The 17,868-nt window shown below is 35.2% G+C and overlaps 2 protein-coding genes across 2 annotated transcripts; both read left to right on the top strand.

The window, feature by feature from the left end:
• The first annotated feature begins 306 nt into the window (after window positions 1-306).
• Window positions 307-1,265, top strand: LOC125401117 (olfactory receptor 14A2-like). Its single transcript, XM_048435343.3, is given in 2 exon segments — window positions 307-1,231; window positions 1,234-1,265. Coding segments are annotated over 2 exon segments (957 nt in total).
• A 9,568-nt stretch (window positions 1,266-10,833) lies between these two features.
• On the top strand, window positions 10,834-11,841 carry LOC125401116 (olfactory receptor 14A2-like). Its single transcript, XM_048435342.1, has one exon. It carries the CDS (start codon window positions 10,834-10,836, stop codon window positions 11,839-11,841), a length of 1,008 nt encoding a protein of 335 aa, XP_048291299.1.
• The last annotated feature ends 6,027 nt before the right edge of the window (window positions 11,842-17,868 follow it).

Genomic DNA, 17,868 nt, shown 5'->3' with positions numbered 1-17,868 from the left:
AGACAACTTGCTAATCTGCATAACATCTACAAAGTCCTAAAATCGTCACAGGATTGAAGTGAGATAAAGCAGGAGGGGAAATGAGGGAATGAGAAAGGATGAAAGAGAGGGAGGAGAGACATATGTAGACAAACAGAGGAGGTAGTGAACAAGGGTATGAGAGTGAGGGAGGAAGAGAAGAGGAGCAATTTAGGTCATTGTCTGACTCTTTTTCACTGCATGCATCCATATATCTGTTTAAGTACTTAGGACTTTGCCAATTTCTATTCATTGTTCTTCATCTGACAGACTGTGAAAGAATATATTATGCCCAATATCACTGCAATAACTGGATTCATCCTTATGGGACTCTCGGATATCGATGAAGTACAGACTCTATGTGGAGTGTCCTTTCTGTTAATGTACCTGGTGACACTAGTGAGTAACTTCCTCACCATAACTCTCATCACCCTGGACCAGAAACTCCAGTCACCCATGTACTTCTTCCTGAGGAATTTGTCCCTCTTGGATGTCTTTCTAGTGTCTGTCCCAATTCCAAATTTCTTTGTCAATAGCATAACTCACAGCAATTACATTTCTACTCCTGGATGTGCATGTCAGGTGTTTTTTATGGCCTCTTTCGGAGCAGGAGAAGTATTTGTCCTGACTGCTATGTCCTATGACCGCTATGTTGCAGTTTGCAGTCCTTTGCACTATGAGATAATCATGAGTAGTGTCACCTGTGTGCTGCTGATGGGTGTATGTTGGGTCACTGCATTACTTGTTGGAGCTATGTACACAGCTGGCATATTTTCCTTGCCTTTCTGTGGTTCTAATGTAATTCCACAGATATTCTGTGATATTCCCTCTTTGTTAAGAATTTCCTGCTCTGACTCATTTGTAGTCATTTATTCAAGTCTTGGGATTGGTATGTGTCTAGCTATCACTAGTTTCTTTTGTGTTGTGATGTCTTACTTCTACATCTTCTCCACTGTACTGAAGATTCCAACCACTAAAGGGCAGTCCAAAGCATTTGCCACATGCATCCCCCACATCACTATTTTCACTCTTTTCATTGCTACTGCTAGCATTGTCTATCTGAAGCCACCCTCAAATACAACATCAGTTACAGGCAGGTTGTTTTCTGTAGTGTACACTGTGCTACCTCCAGCGCTCAATCCTGTGATCTACACCCTGAGAAACAGTGATGTTAATAGTGCTCTGAAAAGGTTATTACAAAATTTCTACTCAAGATCCTCCTTCATTTAAGATTTAAAAGTATTTGAGAGAGACAAAATTCATCACAATATATAGGGAAGTTTAAAGATAATTTTGGCTGCGAGCCTAGCCTTTAGTGGTTGAGCCATTTCTACAGTACAAATTTTAAGCCATTTACTTTTAATAGAAGTTAGCATATATATACATATATATATCCAATCATTTGATAGTCATTTTGCTATATTTCATATACAAAAGATCAGCAAAACAACTGAGATGTTTAAATGTGCCCGTAGCAGAGAAAGCTAATTAACTTAAAGAAAGATACCCATTTGGTTTCTATAGGATTCTACCTAGTTGCGAGGCAGTATAATAGAAGGGAGAACAACAAATTAAGTCAAATGCCTTAATTTAGATTCACTCTAGATTATAATACAGCATCCGAAGATCTACACAATGTATTTAGAGAAAGACACTTGGGTAGTCTATACCATTACAATCTATTGTATCCTTTTTTTCTAGTGTCTGCATTTGAGGAAGTTTTCACCTCTTCCTCTGTGAAGGCAAATGCTTTTCATCAGAGACTGTAAAGGAGTGGTGGAAACTGTTATAACCAAAGCAGAAATCACTTTACTATGACTGATTTTTTTCACTAGTGTCTCTAATGGGAAAGATGTTTTACTGCATATTATCTTCTGGACAATCTGTTTTATCAAAATGTGTTTTGTCTCTACAAAATTTAAGTTCTCTGTGAATTTTTTATAATGTTGTTCTCACTTTCAGTTATATTAAGGATATTCTATAGTCACTTTGACAAAATATTACTACCTGGAAATCCTGCATGGATCAGATCAGTGTCTAGCTATCTCATTATCATATCTCATCTTTGTCTAGTACATAATAAGACATAAAAACCCCAACATATTCTCAATCTATCAGAAAATAAAGGGATACAACTTCCTGCTGTCTGCTCTGATGATTTATTTCTACCCCTATACCCACAATCCTGAGCGATATACAACTCACTGAAACCTCTGCTCGTGACTAGAATATCACCTTCTCTTGATAGAACTTGAATAGTAAGCATAAATTATGGGAAAATTGGGCCCACTGTGTCAACTCATAATTTCAATCACTATTTGTTCATTTCTTTGGCTACGTCAACTTCAGTGAAAACTAAGAATTTGATTTAGAACAAAATGAGAGACAAGGAAACCTGACTGTATTAAAAACACCTCTTAAATCACATCTGCCAAATCACAAAAGAAACAAACTCACTGTTGAAAGCATGATTCTCACTTGCCATGTCATTGACTCTTATTTGTTCAATATGATGAACTTTCACTTTTTAAATAAATTTCTGCTTACTTACCTGTGTCTTTCCATAAATTGTTAAACTTCAAAGTCCTCAGTGTTAAAACACATAATTTTTAAACCATCAGAGAAAACACTTCAAGAAAAAGATTTCTTGATTCATAATTGTTTTCCATATTTATTTTAATTTTCCAAAATTTATTACATGTATGCTGTACTTCTATCATTTCTGCTACACTTCTCCTTCCTCCAACTCATTCCATGTCCTCCCTGATTTTATCTCAGATTCATTTGTTCTGGTTAAAAAATATTATTTTACACACAACAGCAACAAAAACAACCTCTCTTAACTGTTTTTAAGATGTTGTATAAAGAAAAATAGAAAGATTTACCCTGATGATTGATATCTAGTGGTGTTCTTCATATATTAAGCAAATCAATAAAGAGTTAAACACATGAGAAAGTAATAAGCTACATAAGAAGCAACCACATGTGAATTTGCATGTGATAAACAGTAAAACTATAAAAGTACTGCTGCATAGACTGAGGCAATAGAATGACAATTTAAACGTTTCTTTTTTAATCTTTATTGATGCTTTGTGGATTTCATATCATGCATTCTAAAAATAGAAACAAAACAAAACAAGACCAAAAAGAGAAAAATAAAGGAGACCCTTCTCATGGAGGCTGTAGTGTGGCCTGTTTAGTCTTTACCCTTTGGTCCATCTTTACTTGCAGGTTTTCCTTGCCTGGAGTCATTGGACAGAGGCCTCTGTCTTCTGCTACATCACTGGGTCTCCTCTTGGATAATCTGTTGTGCTATGCTCTGAGTATCCCACTATTCTGTCCCCTTCAGATGTTCCAACTGTTCATGGATTCACTGGATATTAGGGTGGGCTAACTCATAGCTCATGTCTCAGCCTGAGTGGTAGCTAGGTCGGTCACTCTTCCGGCTTTTTCTCCTGGCACTAAGTAGGTGGGTTCCCCAATATTCTCTTGATTAGCTCACCTAAATTAGCCCACAGCAAGGAGCAAGTTCTCCCGCTCTCAGGACCTCTGACCTGTGTCACCCACATGCATATCAACAAGGCCGGCTCTGTTGTTTGCCCAGGCAAGATGCAGAGTCCTCTCTACCTGTTGCTGTAGGGTAGAAGATAGGGGCAACTCTTTTGCTTCACACCCTCAAAGTCCACTCACCTGCATCCTCTACCACAGGGTCAAATCTTGTGTGCCGACAGGTGAGGTAAATGTCTGTGATTAGGGTTAGGGACTTTTTCTTGAGTGCAGTCAATTAGTTCTCCTCTAAGGGGCAGAGGCAGGGGCAGCTCTCCTATTGGAGTTTCCAGGTATCCCTGGAAGGGGATTGGAGGGGCTGTGCCAGGAATCCCAGGGCCAGTGAAGAGCTGGGCTTGCTCAGCACATCATAGTTTCAATGGGTTCCTGTGCTAAAATGGAACACATGCATCACAGACCCCAGCTGCAATACCATGAATAAACACATGACCCTTGTCAGCAACTTGGCCCAGTTTCACCATGACCCGATGTCAGCACAGGCTACCCAGATCAGTACAGCCTTGCTGTCAGTATGCCCCAGTCAGCACCAAGGTCTCACGTGACAGACTAAACCCAGGGTATCTACAGAGCCCTTGGTGGTAACAACAACCACGGATACCACCTCAGAACCAGGCTACTGCAGGACCACAGACCTGACATGGCCCCCAGCAGTGGCCCATGCCCAGATGTCTCCATGACCCATAGATGGAAACACTGGCCTCCAGGTCTGTACGGCCACAACACTGGTATAATTACCCTGATTTACTTCATGATCCTCAGTGGTAAGAGTCATTGACAGCATCTCAAACCCTGACTACTGTAGGTCCAAGACACAGACAAGTCCGTTTTGGCAGTAGCCCTGGCCCAAATGTCACCATGGCCCTGAGTGCCAGTGCAGGCCACTCAGGCCAACATGTCTCAGATCAGTGGCCACATTGCCCTGGGATACTCTCATGTCCATGCTTTGCAGCTTAGATCCCAGCCGTGGAGTTGTCACCAGAGACAGATGCACTAAAACTTTGCTGGTAGGCCATGACCTCGTGGTGATGCACAGATTAATGGAGATGAGTTAAATTAATATGTAAGAGTTAGCCAATGAGAAGCTAAAGCTAATGGGCCAAGCAGTGATTTAATTAATATAGTTTCTGTATGATTTTTTTCATGGCTAAGTGGCCAGAAACCAACAAGCAACCTCTTGCAACATGAATGCTGTCACAACCTCTATGAGTTCCTAAGGCCGGTTATCCTACTATGTCCAGAAGATATTTCCTTGAAGTTATCCTCCACATCCATCCCTTCCTTTCTTTCCAACTCTCTTTGGAAATGATCCTCAAGCCTCGGGGACTGGTAGTGCATTGTAGATGTTTTTTTTTTTTTCTCTTTAGAACTTAATATTCTGTTGACTCTCATTCTATTCATCTCAGAAAGTTTTGGTTACCTGTTTTAACAAGTATCTACTGTAAATTTAAATTTTTTGAATGCTAGTTGAGAAATACATGTATATCTATGTATATAACCATAAGTCATCATAGGCCAGTTTAATACTATGTCCATTATGTTGTACGCTAGTAAAAGGCTGTTCTTTCAATATGGGCAGTCTTTCTGTGTTTAATAAATAACACAGTTGAAATTTTCTTTGAAGAACATTGCTAATTTATGTATCTATTGAATTTTCACAGGTATTTTTTATTTCGATGCTCAATAGAAACCTCTGTATACTAGCTTACTGTTGAGGTGACAATTACAACCCACGCTAAGGCACATTTATTATACTAAATAGCGAGAGATTCCCACTCATTCCTTTGTGACAGCAAGTGGGACATAAAGTCAGAATTATTGTGGCCAGATATTTCAATGAATATTTTTAAATATTAGAGTCCAAATAATCAAAGAGTGAATGAATATTATGATTAATTTTGGTTTTCATGCTAACTGACTTTGGTGTTTGAGCAAGGTTTTTAAGGCATCAACTGTTTTTTTTTACTGCAAAATGTTTGAATACCTTAATATCATAGTCTTTATCTAACTCCTCAGAATCAAAATTATTAAAATGAAATGGCATTAACAATAGTTTAGATGACTTTGTTGGCTAGTGACTTATAAGCAACAGGATCACCTCAGACACAAACATTTTTATAGATGCTTGACTGAGCTGTAAAGACTCATCCATTTATTGTGGGACTTCATTCTGTGGTGTAGGGTCCAGTAATAATCCAAATGTGGGAGTAAGTAGGGTGAGAGAACTCATCTCTATCTGCTTCTTAACTACAGATAAATTTTGACTATCTGTTTCATGAGTATACCAGTCTCCTTTCCCCCAATGTGATAGACTATGGGGCAAAGTAGCATTACTTTCATGAAATTGTTGTTCTTACGTATTTTTTTATAATAGCATGAAATGTTCCTAGAAGAACAATGAAAACAAGGAGGGCCTTTTTGCTATAGTTAATCGGAGTAAGCATTTCTTAATAACAGAGTTTATTTATAGGATGGAAGTAAGATAAATTAGAGCCTAATAATAGAGAGATCAGTGAGATATTCTTGGGGAATCTTCATTACTAGCAAAATGAAAACAATGGAAATGTGGCTCATGAGGCTTCATAAGGAAAACATGGGCTCTGTTGGCATTGTAAACTGGATTCAAAGAATTTTTGTTTTACTTCATGAAGTGAACCTTCATGAAGACTGCCAATATCATGAAGTCAGATATCATGAAGTCAATATCATGTGTCAGACTGAGTTCAACAGTACAAGACTAAGTTCCTTGGCACAGGAACTTTTAGAAAGCACAGCATTCAGGCAGGAATATGGTTACTACTCAAGGCTTTTATGGTGAGAACTTTCTGAAAGATAACAAAAACTTACAAATGGTGAGGAATGAGTTTAATGATGTTGAAAGTTGTAGACCATAAGAAAGTGTACAAAACTTATATAGTTTGTTCCAGTCATCAAAAACACCATTTCATATTCATACATGAAAGAACAAGAAGGTCTTTTGAGAGTAAAATTCCACCTATAAACTTGTTAACTTGTAAATATATGGAAAGAAAAAGATTTTAACCAAATAACCTTAGTAGTTCCATACTGCAAAATTCTTACTTAGGGAAATAGTTCCCCAGGGTCAGCATCAAAGACATACATAGGCCACAGAAACTGTGGTCCAGGATGCTGGCTTTGTGTTAATTGACAGTAGAACTCACCAGTGACACAAGTGTGATACACAACAGTTTGTTGAAAGGTACTCTGGGAGAAGGACAAGTTCAAGGAGGCTCAACCAAAGTTCCAGAAAACTGCGGAGGCCAGATAATATGTGATTAGTTAATACTGATTTATTGATAATAAGGGTTAGAGAGAACTGAAAAGGTAAAGTGTAGGACATAATGAAACCTCAAGGTGTTGGCAATACTAAGAGCATAGTGTGTCCAAATGGGAAGCTGCAGATGTGTTGTAGAGACAGTTTGATGACAGAGCACATGAGATCTAAGTTGGAGATCTGGGATGAGCGGGATGGCTGAAATTTGCAAAATGTAAGTGCTTCCATCTTAAACACAGGATTCTAAATGCAGACCTAAAACCTTTGTTGCTTTCTATATTTGATTTTAGTCTTACTTTTAAATCATATTTCCTTAATTTACTTTTCATTCATTATTCTGGCTTATAATGGGAATATTTGATCTGTCATTGAATATATAATGTATATAATTTGATTTTTGAGTTTTTAAGGCCAGGCAAGAGATTGTTAGTAGTTTCCAGAGGGAAAAATGGATCATACATGTAAAATACTAATTTTATTTTAAAATATGTCTATGTATGTGTGTGAAGTGGTGAGTACATTTGGTTGAGGATATCATCAAAAGCTGGAAAATGTGATTGGAGCTAGAGTTATGGACATTTGTGTGTTTTCTAATGTGGGTTATGGGAAACAAATGAGTGCTCAGGATTAGCAATACCATCTGTAACCAGTAAAACATCTCTCCAAGACCATGGAAAACAGATTTGATCAGCGTTAGACCTCCTAAGTCTTCAGTGGTATGTAGACGTGTGATCAAACAAGCTTGGCATTAGTAAATTAATATATTTTAAGAACCCTTGTATAGTGTTATGATTTAAAAGGAATCCATTTGATCATCAAGGTGACAAGAAATGAGATGGCTAATATTTACTTTCAACTTGATGAGATTTATAGTTTTGGTTAGAGATTTAGAGACCTGAGTGTCTCTAAGTATATTTTGAGTGAGGGCTGACCTTCACAGCATGATGTACTGGGTATACACTGGGTGTGGTGGCTCTGTTTTCTATATTTAAGCCCTGAATCTAAAGAGAAGGTGGGAAGATTGCTATGATAACAGTATAGTTTGTCATTTCCTGCCTTCTTACTGTTTGTACACTGTGCCGAGTTGTTTCATGATTCTGAATCTATGCATTCTCTGACATGAAGAACTGTCCCTATAAACCAGGATCTAAGCTCAGTTCTTCCTTTCTCATGATATCTTTTTCCCCCATTTGTTTTGTCAAAGCCTTGAGGAAATTAATTAAGACAAGTGGAATGACAGGTTTCTTTAAACACAGTTCTTAATTTTGATATCTTGTAGCATATTTCACACGTATAATATTGTCTATAACTCTATGCATTGTAGAGATAAGTAAACACATTATTAATTTAATTCTGAGGAATATACACCCATGTTCCTCTTTATCTATCTCAGAACTGATAAATCTCACTTTTAGAAAGTAGCAATTATTGCAACACTAATTGTCTTTACATGGGTTCTTAGCAAGGCTATCCATAAAGATGTGCCTTTTGGGACTCCTAGAGAGTAGTAGCCCAGTGACTTCGAAAGGTCTGTTAGGAATATGTTAATTACATATGGATTAAAATGAATTCACAACATTTTTATAAAAGGTGAAGCATTTGTCTTGTTGCTAATATTTGCTTTGTCAGGATGAGATATGAAGATAGTTTAATTCATAACTTTGAGTTTTATAACAGCCTTAATATGATCTAAATAATCTTTGAATTCAGAATTTCCCAAAGAGAGCTGCATGTTGTATTTTCTAGCAGGTGATCCAATGCTAAACTGAGCTATGAAAGATGTGAAAAATCCCTTTTTATATCAACATGCCGGAAAATATAAAGATTAACTCTATTCTAGAAGTGTGAAGGATCTGAGCTTTTGTCAGGTACAGTTTCAAATTTTCATTGTTAAAATGTTAAAATATGTTCCTTAAATCATTTTAAAATACTATAGATAAACAAGGAAATTGAGAAAATTGTTAAAAAAATGTAATTTAGTAGTGATTTATTCACCTTTATATCTTATATTTGCCTTCCTTCTGTCTTTCCTGAAGATTGTAATAGCCTGACAAGTGACCAAACTCTCACCTCTCTACCACACATTTTTTTCATGTGTACACGGACAGCTCTTTTGTAAATATTCCTAGTAGGATTTATCTTATGTTGCACTAGAGATGTGCTTACATAAAATGCTATCTTCAGGGGATTTTGACCTCTATACTTGTTCTGTGTACATTGGTAGAGATCCCATAAGCTTAAGCAGGCAACTGACTAATCAGTAAATTATGATCTTTTAATGCCCTAAATTATGCTACGTGAAGATGTTTTGTTGTTTAGTAAAATATAGATACATGCTTGTACATAATTAACTTGGCCTCATCTGGTGGAGAATAAGAAGTCCCCATACAGTTTATAGTCTCAGTCATATAGTCACAGTACCACACACATATTAACACATACAAACATATACACACAGAGAGAAAGATTTTCCTACTTGCATTACAATAAACAATAGAGTTACCTAAATAATTTAGATATAGTAATAAAATAATATAGTTTGGACATGCAACACTTGACTTGTATCAAGACATAGCAGATAATATTGAAAATTAAATTTCAAACAATAGAACATGATAAAAATATTCAAGAAAATTAGGGAATATATGGTTGGAGATTACTTAAAGGAACTCTATGCCATAAGGATTCTGACTTTTGAATATTAATGCACATCAGAAATTTCTGATCTCAATAGTAATCAAACATTAAACAAACACTGACAGGAAAGGGATTTAACATATATAACTGTATTGAATAACTTTGTCTTCTAATGTAGTGACATGAACGTCAATATGAAACGGGAAGTTCATAGATGCTCCTGGGTCAGACTGTGTCTGGTTGAGTCTTATCACTGATCATACAATTCATCACCAGTGTCCAGCTGATTGACTCTGCTTAGAGAGGCAACCAGTGTTTAATCTAAAGGGAAATGTCAGGATTAACAATCTTTATTTGCTTTGCATGTTGTATATATGCCAAATGTTTTATTTTGAAGATTTGCTATTTATTCACAGTTTGATCATTACTCCTTCTTATGGGGTCAGTTTCATCAGTGAGTCATTGGCCTACAATCTTTTCTTGTTCAAGAAAATTTAAGGAGAGAAATAAAGACCTCTTGGTAGTCTTTGTAGATGATGTAAAAGATGACTGCTCATAAATTGGAAATATCCTAGTCAATCTATCTTCTCTTCAGCCTTTAAGGAAGAGCACTTCTGGCTACAGGTAAACACAATGTTTGTCTTCAGTGGTGATTATCAATTCTCTCAAAGATTAAGACAATTGAGTACAGATTAAATTATAGAAGAGATGCCAAGCTTTCATCTTACCCTTAGATTTCAATGGGGCATTTGCAGTAGTTTAAGTAAAGAATTATCTAAATCTGTGTTATTTTTTGAACATTTTTTCATGAAAGCTGTTAAGAAAAAGTTGATACAGTTGTTGGAAGTTGATCAAAATTTTGTTGTCCAAACTCATAGAAATGCAAGTTTGTGCCTAAAGATTCAAAGAAACCATTAAATTTTATTTTAACCTGTTACAAATTCTATTTTTCTGCAATTTTTTATTTTTTATGCATATTGATTCAGAGAAGTTGCATATTGTATGTGGTAATATGATCTTTTGATACATGTGTAATTATCATATCGGTAATTTTTAGATATATCTTTTTAACTATCTATCAAGACTCTGTTGTTCAAGTATTCAAAATCCTTTCTTACTATCTACTGAGATAGACCCAATATTCATAAAAGAATAACTTGCTTATATTTAAACAGGACGTTCTGAAACCCATGAAAATTTCTTCTTAAACTTACTAAGACCATAGACTTAAAAACATAAGATTAAATTATGTCATATTTTATTTAATTCAGAACAGTTGTTTCCACAGCTGAATCAAGAAAACCTGAAAAGAATCTAGTATGCTTAATGACACTACAGTAACTGGATTCATCCTTAAGGGTTTCTCTGACATCCAGGAGCTACAGACTTTATGTGGACTGCTCTTCCTAGTGATGTACATGGCAGCCCTAGCAAGTAACCTGATTATCATCACTCTCATCACCATTGACCAGCAGCTTCAAACCCCCATGTACATCTTCTTGAAGAACTTGTCCCTGTTGGATGTCTTCTTTGTGTCAGTTCCTATTCCAAATTTCTTTGTCAATAGCCTAACTCACAACAACTCCATTTCCATTCTTGGTTGCGCATCTCAGGTGTTTTTAATGACTTGTTTTTCAGGAGGGGAATTATTTGTCCTAACTGCCATGTCTTATGACCGCTATGTTGCAATTTGCAGTCCCCTGCACTATGATGCCATCATGAACAGTGGTACTTGTGTGCTGATGGTGGGTATTTCCTGGGCTACTGGAGTATTCTTTGGAGCCATATATACAGCTGGCACGTTTTCCATGTCTTTCTGTGGCTCCAATGTGATCCCACAGTTTTTCTGTGCTGTTTCCTCATTGCTAAGAATTTCATGTTCCAAGATTCTTCTGTTCATTTATACATGTCTTGGAATTGGTGTGTGCATAGCCCTGTCTTGCTTTATATGTGTAGTGATTTCTTACTTTTACATATTCTCCACTGTGATCATGATTCCTACCACTAAGGGTCAGTCCAAAGCATTTGCCACATGCATCCCCCACCTCACTGTTTTCACTGTTTTCGTTGTTACTGCTTGCTTTGTTTATTTGAAGCCACCTGCAAATGCACAATCAATTACAGACAGTCTCTTTTCTCTTCTATACACCGTGTTACCTCCAGTTCTTAATCCTTTGATATACAGCCTGAGAAACACTGATGTCAAGTGTGCTCTTAAGAGGTTGAAGCAAAATCTCCGTCTAAGGTGTTCACTTCATTTAACACTTCGAAGTATCTGTCAGTGGTATAGTGCCTCACAATTTAAAAGAAAGATTTGTAATTTTTGAGTTTAGAAAAATGGCAACAGATAGTCATATTTTGCCTCGAGTAAATAAATTTTAAGTTTAGTTAGAAAGATATAATATCAGAAAATTAGATTTCATCAGATTTACATATAAAGTCATAGTTCCAGTTTCTTCTACTGTATGATAAAACTGTTCTCTTTTGAGATATACAACTTTATAAACTTATTTATTGGGGCTGGAGAGATGGCTCAGAGGTTAAGAGCATTGCCTGCTCTTCGAAAGGTCCTGAGTTCAATTCCCAGCAACCACATGGTGGCTCACAACCATCCGTAATGGGGCCTGGTGCCCTCTTCTGGCCTGCAGGCATACACACAGACAGAATATTGTATACATAATAAATAAATAAATAAATAAATTTAAAAAAACCTTATTTATTAATTTTTATATCAAGATTTAATGTTAATTTATTTTATAATTTCATATCAGGTTCATTTACTGCATAACTGACTAACTAGCTACAAAAATAAATGACCAAGTTAGCTGTGGAATCGTGTGAGTTATAAAGATAAATACACCTATGGTTCCTATGCTAGTCCGTGTAATAGTGAGAAAAACAGCAGGGAAGCCCATCCAATGGAACCAGAGCATTGTGGAGACTTGTCCCAGTCTTTCAAGGAGTAAAAATTGCTTACAGCAAAAATAAACATGGTGCTAGATTTTATGAGCCAAGTTCTACAATAGAAATAATGGCTACTCAGTTTAATGGTACTATCAGAAAGACAGTGAAGAATTCAAAATTTGTGTTGATCTTTTCCTGCATTTTTTTCTTCAGTATAATCATTATTTGCAGGTGAGAGAAGGCAAGCTTTTTTGTCGAAGGAATTAAATAACCTACAAAAGTTCTAGAGACTTAAAAACAATATAGACAAGTCCCTCTCTCAAAACTATAGAAATGTTAAACATTTGGTGCGTGAAGGGATTCTCTGACTATCCCGGGTGATTGTTTGATGCTCTATGACTTGTGGAATGATCTAAATATCATGTATACAGCTGCAGGATTGCAGCATTTGTCATCAACTTCATAAATAATAATTTTTTGTGATATAACTGGCTTTGTCTCCTCCATGCTACTGTAGATAAATAACCCCAATAAACTCATTGGTTTACCATGTTGCACTTTGGTGGAATTACTTATGTGTTTATTTGGTTCTGTATCTTGTGTATGTAGGCGTTGTTTCTCCGGAGGAACAATTACCACAAAACGTTTTCATGTGTTTCTAATAACCTTTGAGTAGGTCAGAAAAGCAATACCTCTTATTTGATGCAGGTTAATTTTCCTATCACTGCATAGAAAGATGTTGTGAAATTAACTGAAATTGCAGAAGAAATCATTCACCATGAAAGATTTCCCTTGGTAAAAATTTCATTTTCTTACAATACAAAATATTTTCATTGTGATATATGAAATCTCTTTGGAGAGTCTATGATGTATCAGAATAATTATACATCTTTTATATTTAATTGTGTTCTCATTTCTCAGAAAATAGTATATATGACCTCTTTTAATTATATTAAATGTATTTTATAGTCACTTTGACTATGGGTTACCAGACTCCAAGTGATGAATTGAAACAATGTCTATCTTCCTTATCTTATTGCATCTTAGTCTCACACATACTGGGACAAATTACTCATCTCTATCATCAAAGCAAAAATCAAAGAGATTCTCCATTCTGGGGTAGAGTCCAGCAATTCAAAAGCACTATCAATAACATATTCCAGGAGTGATGTGCAGTTCCTTAAATCCTCCGATTTTAACACTTGATGAAAAACATGAGCTTATAAGGAAATGATCCTCCTAGACCACCTCAACTTAAATCACAAGATGTACATGATTTTCTTTGATTGAACCTCAATGTAATTCTAAGGCTTAGTTTAAGATAAAATAAAAGACAAGTCACATCCCAGTAGAGATATCCATTAATATAGATAAGCACAAACAAATAATTTTCCATTTTCTAGCTTGGTTTTCACAAAATCACCCTCTCTTCCATATGGTGCTTCAAATGTTTTCCTTTGCAACTTAAAATTTTGATTATTTGTACTTTGTGTACTTTTTTTGGCTAGTTCATCCATGAGAGATAAACCTAAAAAGAAAGTAGTTTTATATTCCTTCTAAAACTTCCCCACTGTATTTCTGGTCTCAGGTAAAACACTCTTACTGCTGCATTACTAAAATGAATGCCTGAGTACACACCTTTGAAAATTTTGGTCCCAGATCGAAGTCCTGGAAATCCAACTTCTCGATTTTTGTGGATATCTTTTTTCTTTTTTCTTGTCTGCCACTTTATGCCACATGTAAACATTTGTTCAATTGGATAGCAACATTAATTGTAAGCATACACAAAGGTGCCAGAAGCTTTTGCCTTATAAAACTTCTGATGCAAGGGAAAAAGTTGAAAAGGATGTTCAGGAAACATCAAAAATAGGGTACAAAATCCTCTCAACCATAGGCAACATGCAACAAAAGAGAACACGTGTAGAAATATGTTCACTATACTGATAATTCATGAAGAAGTACACATTTTTTAGGCACATAACTATCTAGACATCGACTGTGTTCCAGAAACAATAAAATTCAGAAAGAAATTATGATTTTTTTAAACGAAGAAATTCAATAAATGTTCTAGAATTTAAAAGTCACTATATCTAATAAAAGCACAGTAAACAGTAGGATCACCAAACTCAAGGAAGTGACTAGAATTGATGATGATGAGAAGAGGATTGCTTTTTTAAAGATTCAAAGACTTCACTATAAGATCTAAAACTTGAATCTGCTACAGAAAACACTTCAAGATAATGGCAGAGGTAAATATATATTTTTCAGACTAATTTTTCACACTTATTTTTTAATTTTCTAGGAGTTTATACATGGGTACTACATTTGTATCATATCCACTACATCGTCTCTGCTTTTCAATTCCATCCATATCATCTCCTCACTTTCTCTCAACTTTTTGGCCTACTTTTAATTATTTCTACTGTTACAGAGAGAGAGGCAGACACAGAGAGAGAGACAGAGAGAGAGAGAGAGACAGAGAAAGAGAGAGAGAGAGAAAGAGAGAGAGAGAGAGAGAGAGAGAGAGAGAAGCATGTTCTATTACCAATACCTAAATCACTCTGGAATATTTTACTATTGTGGAATAAATAAAAATTGAAAGGAACTGTCTTCTGATTGTTCTGTTTCTTGCTCACATCATGCCATAAGTAAGGAGTTAAAGACTTAAACATATGACATAATAGCATGTTATATAATAAGAAAACATGTATCAATTTTCTATTTGGAAAAGAGGCAGCAAAACTGTAAAATTGCTGCTGTGTAACCTAAGAAGGAACTTAAATATAGCCATTTCATTGAACATAATATTTTCATATAATTTTTACTTTGAAGACACATTTGTTTTGATAATTATCAAAAATGTGTCAAAAAAGGTATTATACAGAGAGTACTTTTAAATTGATACAAATTAGGATAAATGAAATAACTGGCTAAAGTTAAACACATAACCGTGTAAAAGAGAAAAATGAAACATAGATACATAAGTATTAAGCAAGATACTTTAGCCTGTATGTCTAAAATGGGGGCAGGAGTATAAAGAAATCTTCAGAAAGTATATGAAAGATTATTAAAGGGATGGTTTGTTCACATAAGTTTGTAAACTTTGTTATGCATACTTTAGAATTTGCTAGTGAGGAAATGCTTAATATTTCTGAGGTCTCAGAATTTCAGGAAAGAAGAATGATTAAAAAAAAGAAAAGACACCAACAAGCCAGTGGGAATCCACATTAGTGCTCTTCTCACTGCTGTGGTCGAATAACTGACAGCAAGGTCATACGGTGAGGAAGAAAGACACTCAGTTTGGTGCCTTTAAAAAATCTGTATGAACTCATAAAATGGGTTTTTGTTTTTTCATATGAAGTTGATTATTGTTCTTTCAAGGTCTGTGTTGAGATTTTAATGGGGATTGTCTGAAACTATAGATTGCTTTTGATAGGATTGCCATTTTTACTATGTTGATCCTCCCTCTCCAAGAACATGTAAGATTTTTCCATTTTCTGGTATCTTCTTCAATTTCTTTCTTTAAAGACTTAAAGTTCTTGTCAAATAGTTTTTTCACTTCTTTGGTTAGTGCTATTCCAAGATATTTTATGTTATTTGAGGCTATTGTGAAAGGTGATATTTCTCTGATATTTTTTTCTCAGCTTCTTTATCATTTATGTATAGGAGGGCTACTGACTTATTCTGTGTGTGTGTTGATCTTGTATCCTGCCACATCGCTGAAGGCATTTATCAGCTGTAAAAGTTCTCTGGTAGAGTTTTTGGTGTCACTTATATATACTATCATATCATCTGCAAATAACAAAAGTTTGGCTTATTCCTTTCAAGTTTGAATCCCCTCGATCTCTTTTGTTGTCTTTCTAGATATCCTCATGAAGACTGCATTAGGAAGTTGTTCAGTGTCTAAGAGTTTGTAGGCTTTCTCTTATTTCTGTTATTGTTGAAATTCAGCTTAAATCCATGGTAATCTTATAAGAAACGGGGTTATTTCAAATTTCTTGTATCTCTTGAGACTTGCTTTGTGATCAAATATATGATCAGGTTAGGCACAGATTCCATGATATGCTGAGAAAAAATGTATATTCCTTTCTGTTTCAGTGAAGTATTTTATAGAGGTCTGCTTGTTACATTTGTATCATCATTTCTGTTAGTTCCATTATTTCTGAGTTTGGATCACTAGTCCATTGACAAGAGTATGTTATTGAAGTCTCCAACTAGTAATATGCAGGGCTTGATGTGTGATTTAATCTTTAGTAATGTTGCTTTTATAAAGGTTGGTACCTTTGCACTTTTGGCATAGATGTTAAGAATTGCAGTGTCCTCTTGGTGAATATTTACTTTTTGAGTATGAAAGGTCCTTTCCCATCTCTTTTGATTAATTTTGATTGGAAGCCTGTTTTGTTAGATATAAGAATAGCTATACTAGATTGATTTTTAAGTCCATTTGATTGGAAAATCTTTTTTTCAACTGTTTACTCTAAGCTAATGTCTATCCATAATGTTGAGGTATGTTTCTTATATGCTACAGTAAGATAAATACTGTTTTGTACCAATTTTGTTAGCCATACACTTTTATTGGTTATTTAGCATGGAATTCTACTCTGTGTACTGTGAATATGTTTTATTTTATTTGACAAATAAAGAAGCTATTTTATCCTTTGTCAGGGAAGAATAGAGCTAGACAGGAAAACTAAACAAAATGTAGAGAGAAAGAAGGCTTCAGAAAGATGCCATGGAGCCAAGCCAAAAGCAATGACCACAAGCCTTGTAGTAAAATATAAAAAAAATAGAGACAGATTAGTTTAGGATATGAGTTAGTCAATAAGTAGCCTGAGCAAAAGGGCCAAAGATGTTTTACTGTTGTGGCTTGAACCTGAGCATCCTCTTTTTAGTTCTAAGATGACTTCTCTACCTAGAATTCTTCACGATACCCCATATAAGTAAAGTTATAATAAAAATTTAAAGACCCAGGAAAAGAGCAATACATAAGTAGAATGAGTATTAAATAGTCCATTTAGTTTTTTGAGTTTTTAGTGATATGAACAATGCACACAAGAGTCCCATTTTATCAATTAAATATCCTTATATGAATTGTGCAGTTTATAAATGACATCATTACTAAGTCTATGTTTTTAATGCCCTTACTAATTCTATTTTCAGTAATTAATTGAGAGTTTTTATGTTTTTATAATATTTTTGGTCAAATTTTTGCCCCAAATTTTTCTAGTTATATCTTACTTCACTACGTACCCAACCTTCTGTTTTTGTTGTTTTTTTGCTCAAAAATTCTTGTTTGTGTGATCTAGCAGTAGAAATGGTTAATTTGCCAGGGCTTATATTCTTAGAGAAAATTGATCCCTGATTACCAGCAACTAAAAATTGACACAATCCCCTATGCTAGGGGTGAAATTTTGTATTTAGCTCTGTCTTGCATGCTGGGATTTGGTTCG

Source organism: Myodes glareolus, chromosome 24 (assembly GCF_982192425.1).
Source record: "Myodes glareolus chromosome 24, mMyoGla1.1, whole genome shotgun sequence".
NCBI classification, from domain to species: domain Eukaryota; kingdom Metazoa; phylum Chordata; class Mammalia; order Rodentia; family Cricetidae; genus Myodes; species Myodes glareolus.
The sequence above is the reverse complement of the archived record's forward strand: the minus strand, read 5'-3'. Positions and strand labels throughout refer to the sequence as shown.

Coding starts and splice junctions, on each gene's coding strand:
- LOC125401116 (XM_048435342.1), top strand. CDS start 10,834: ATGCTTAATGACACTACAGTAACTGGATTCATCCTTAAGGGTTTCTCT.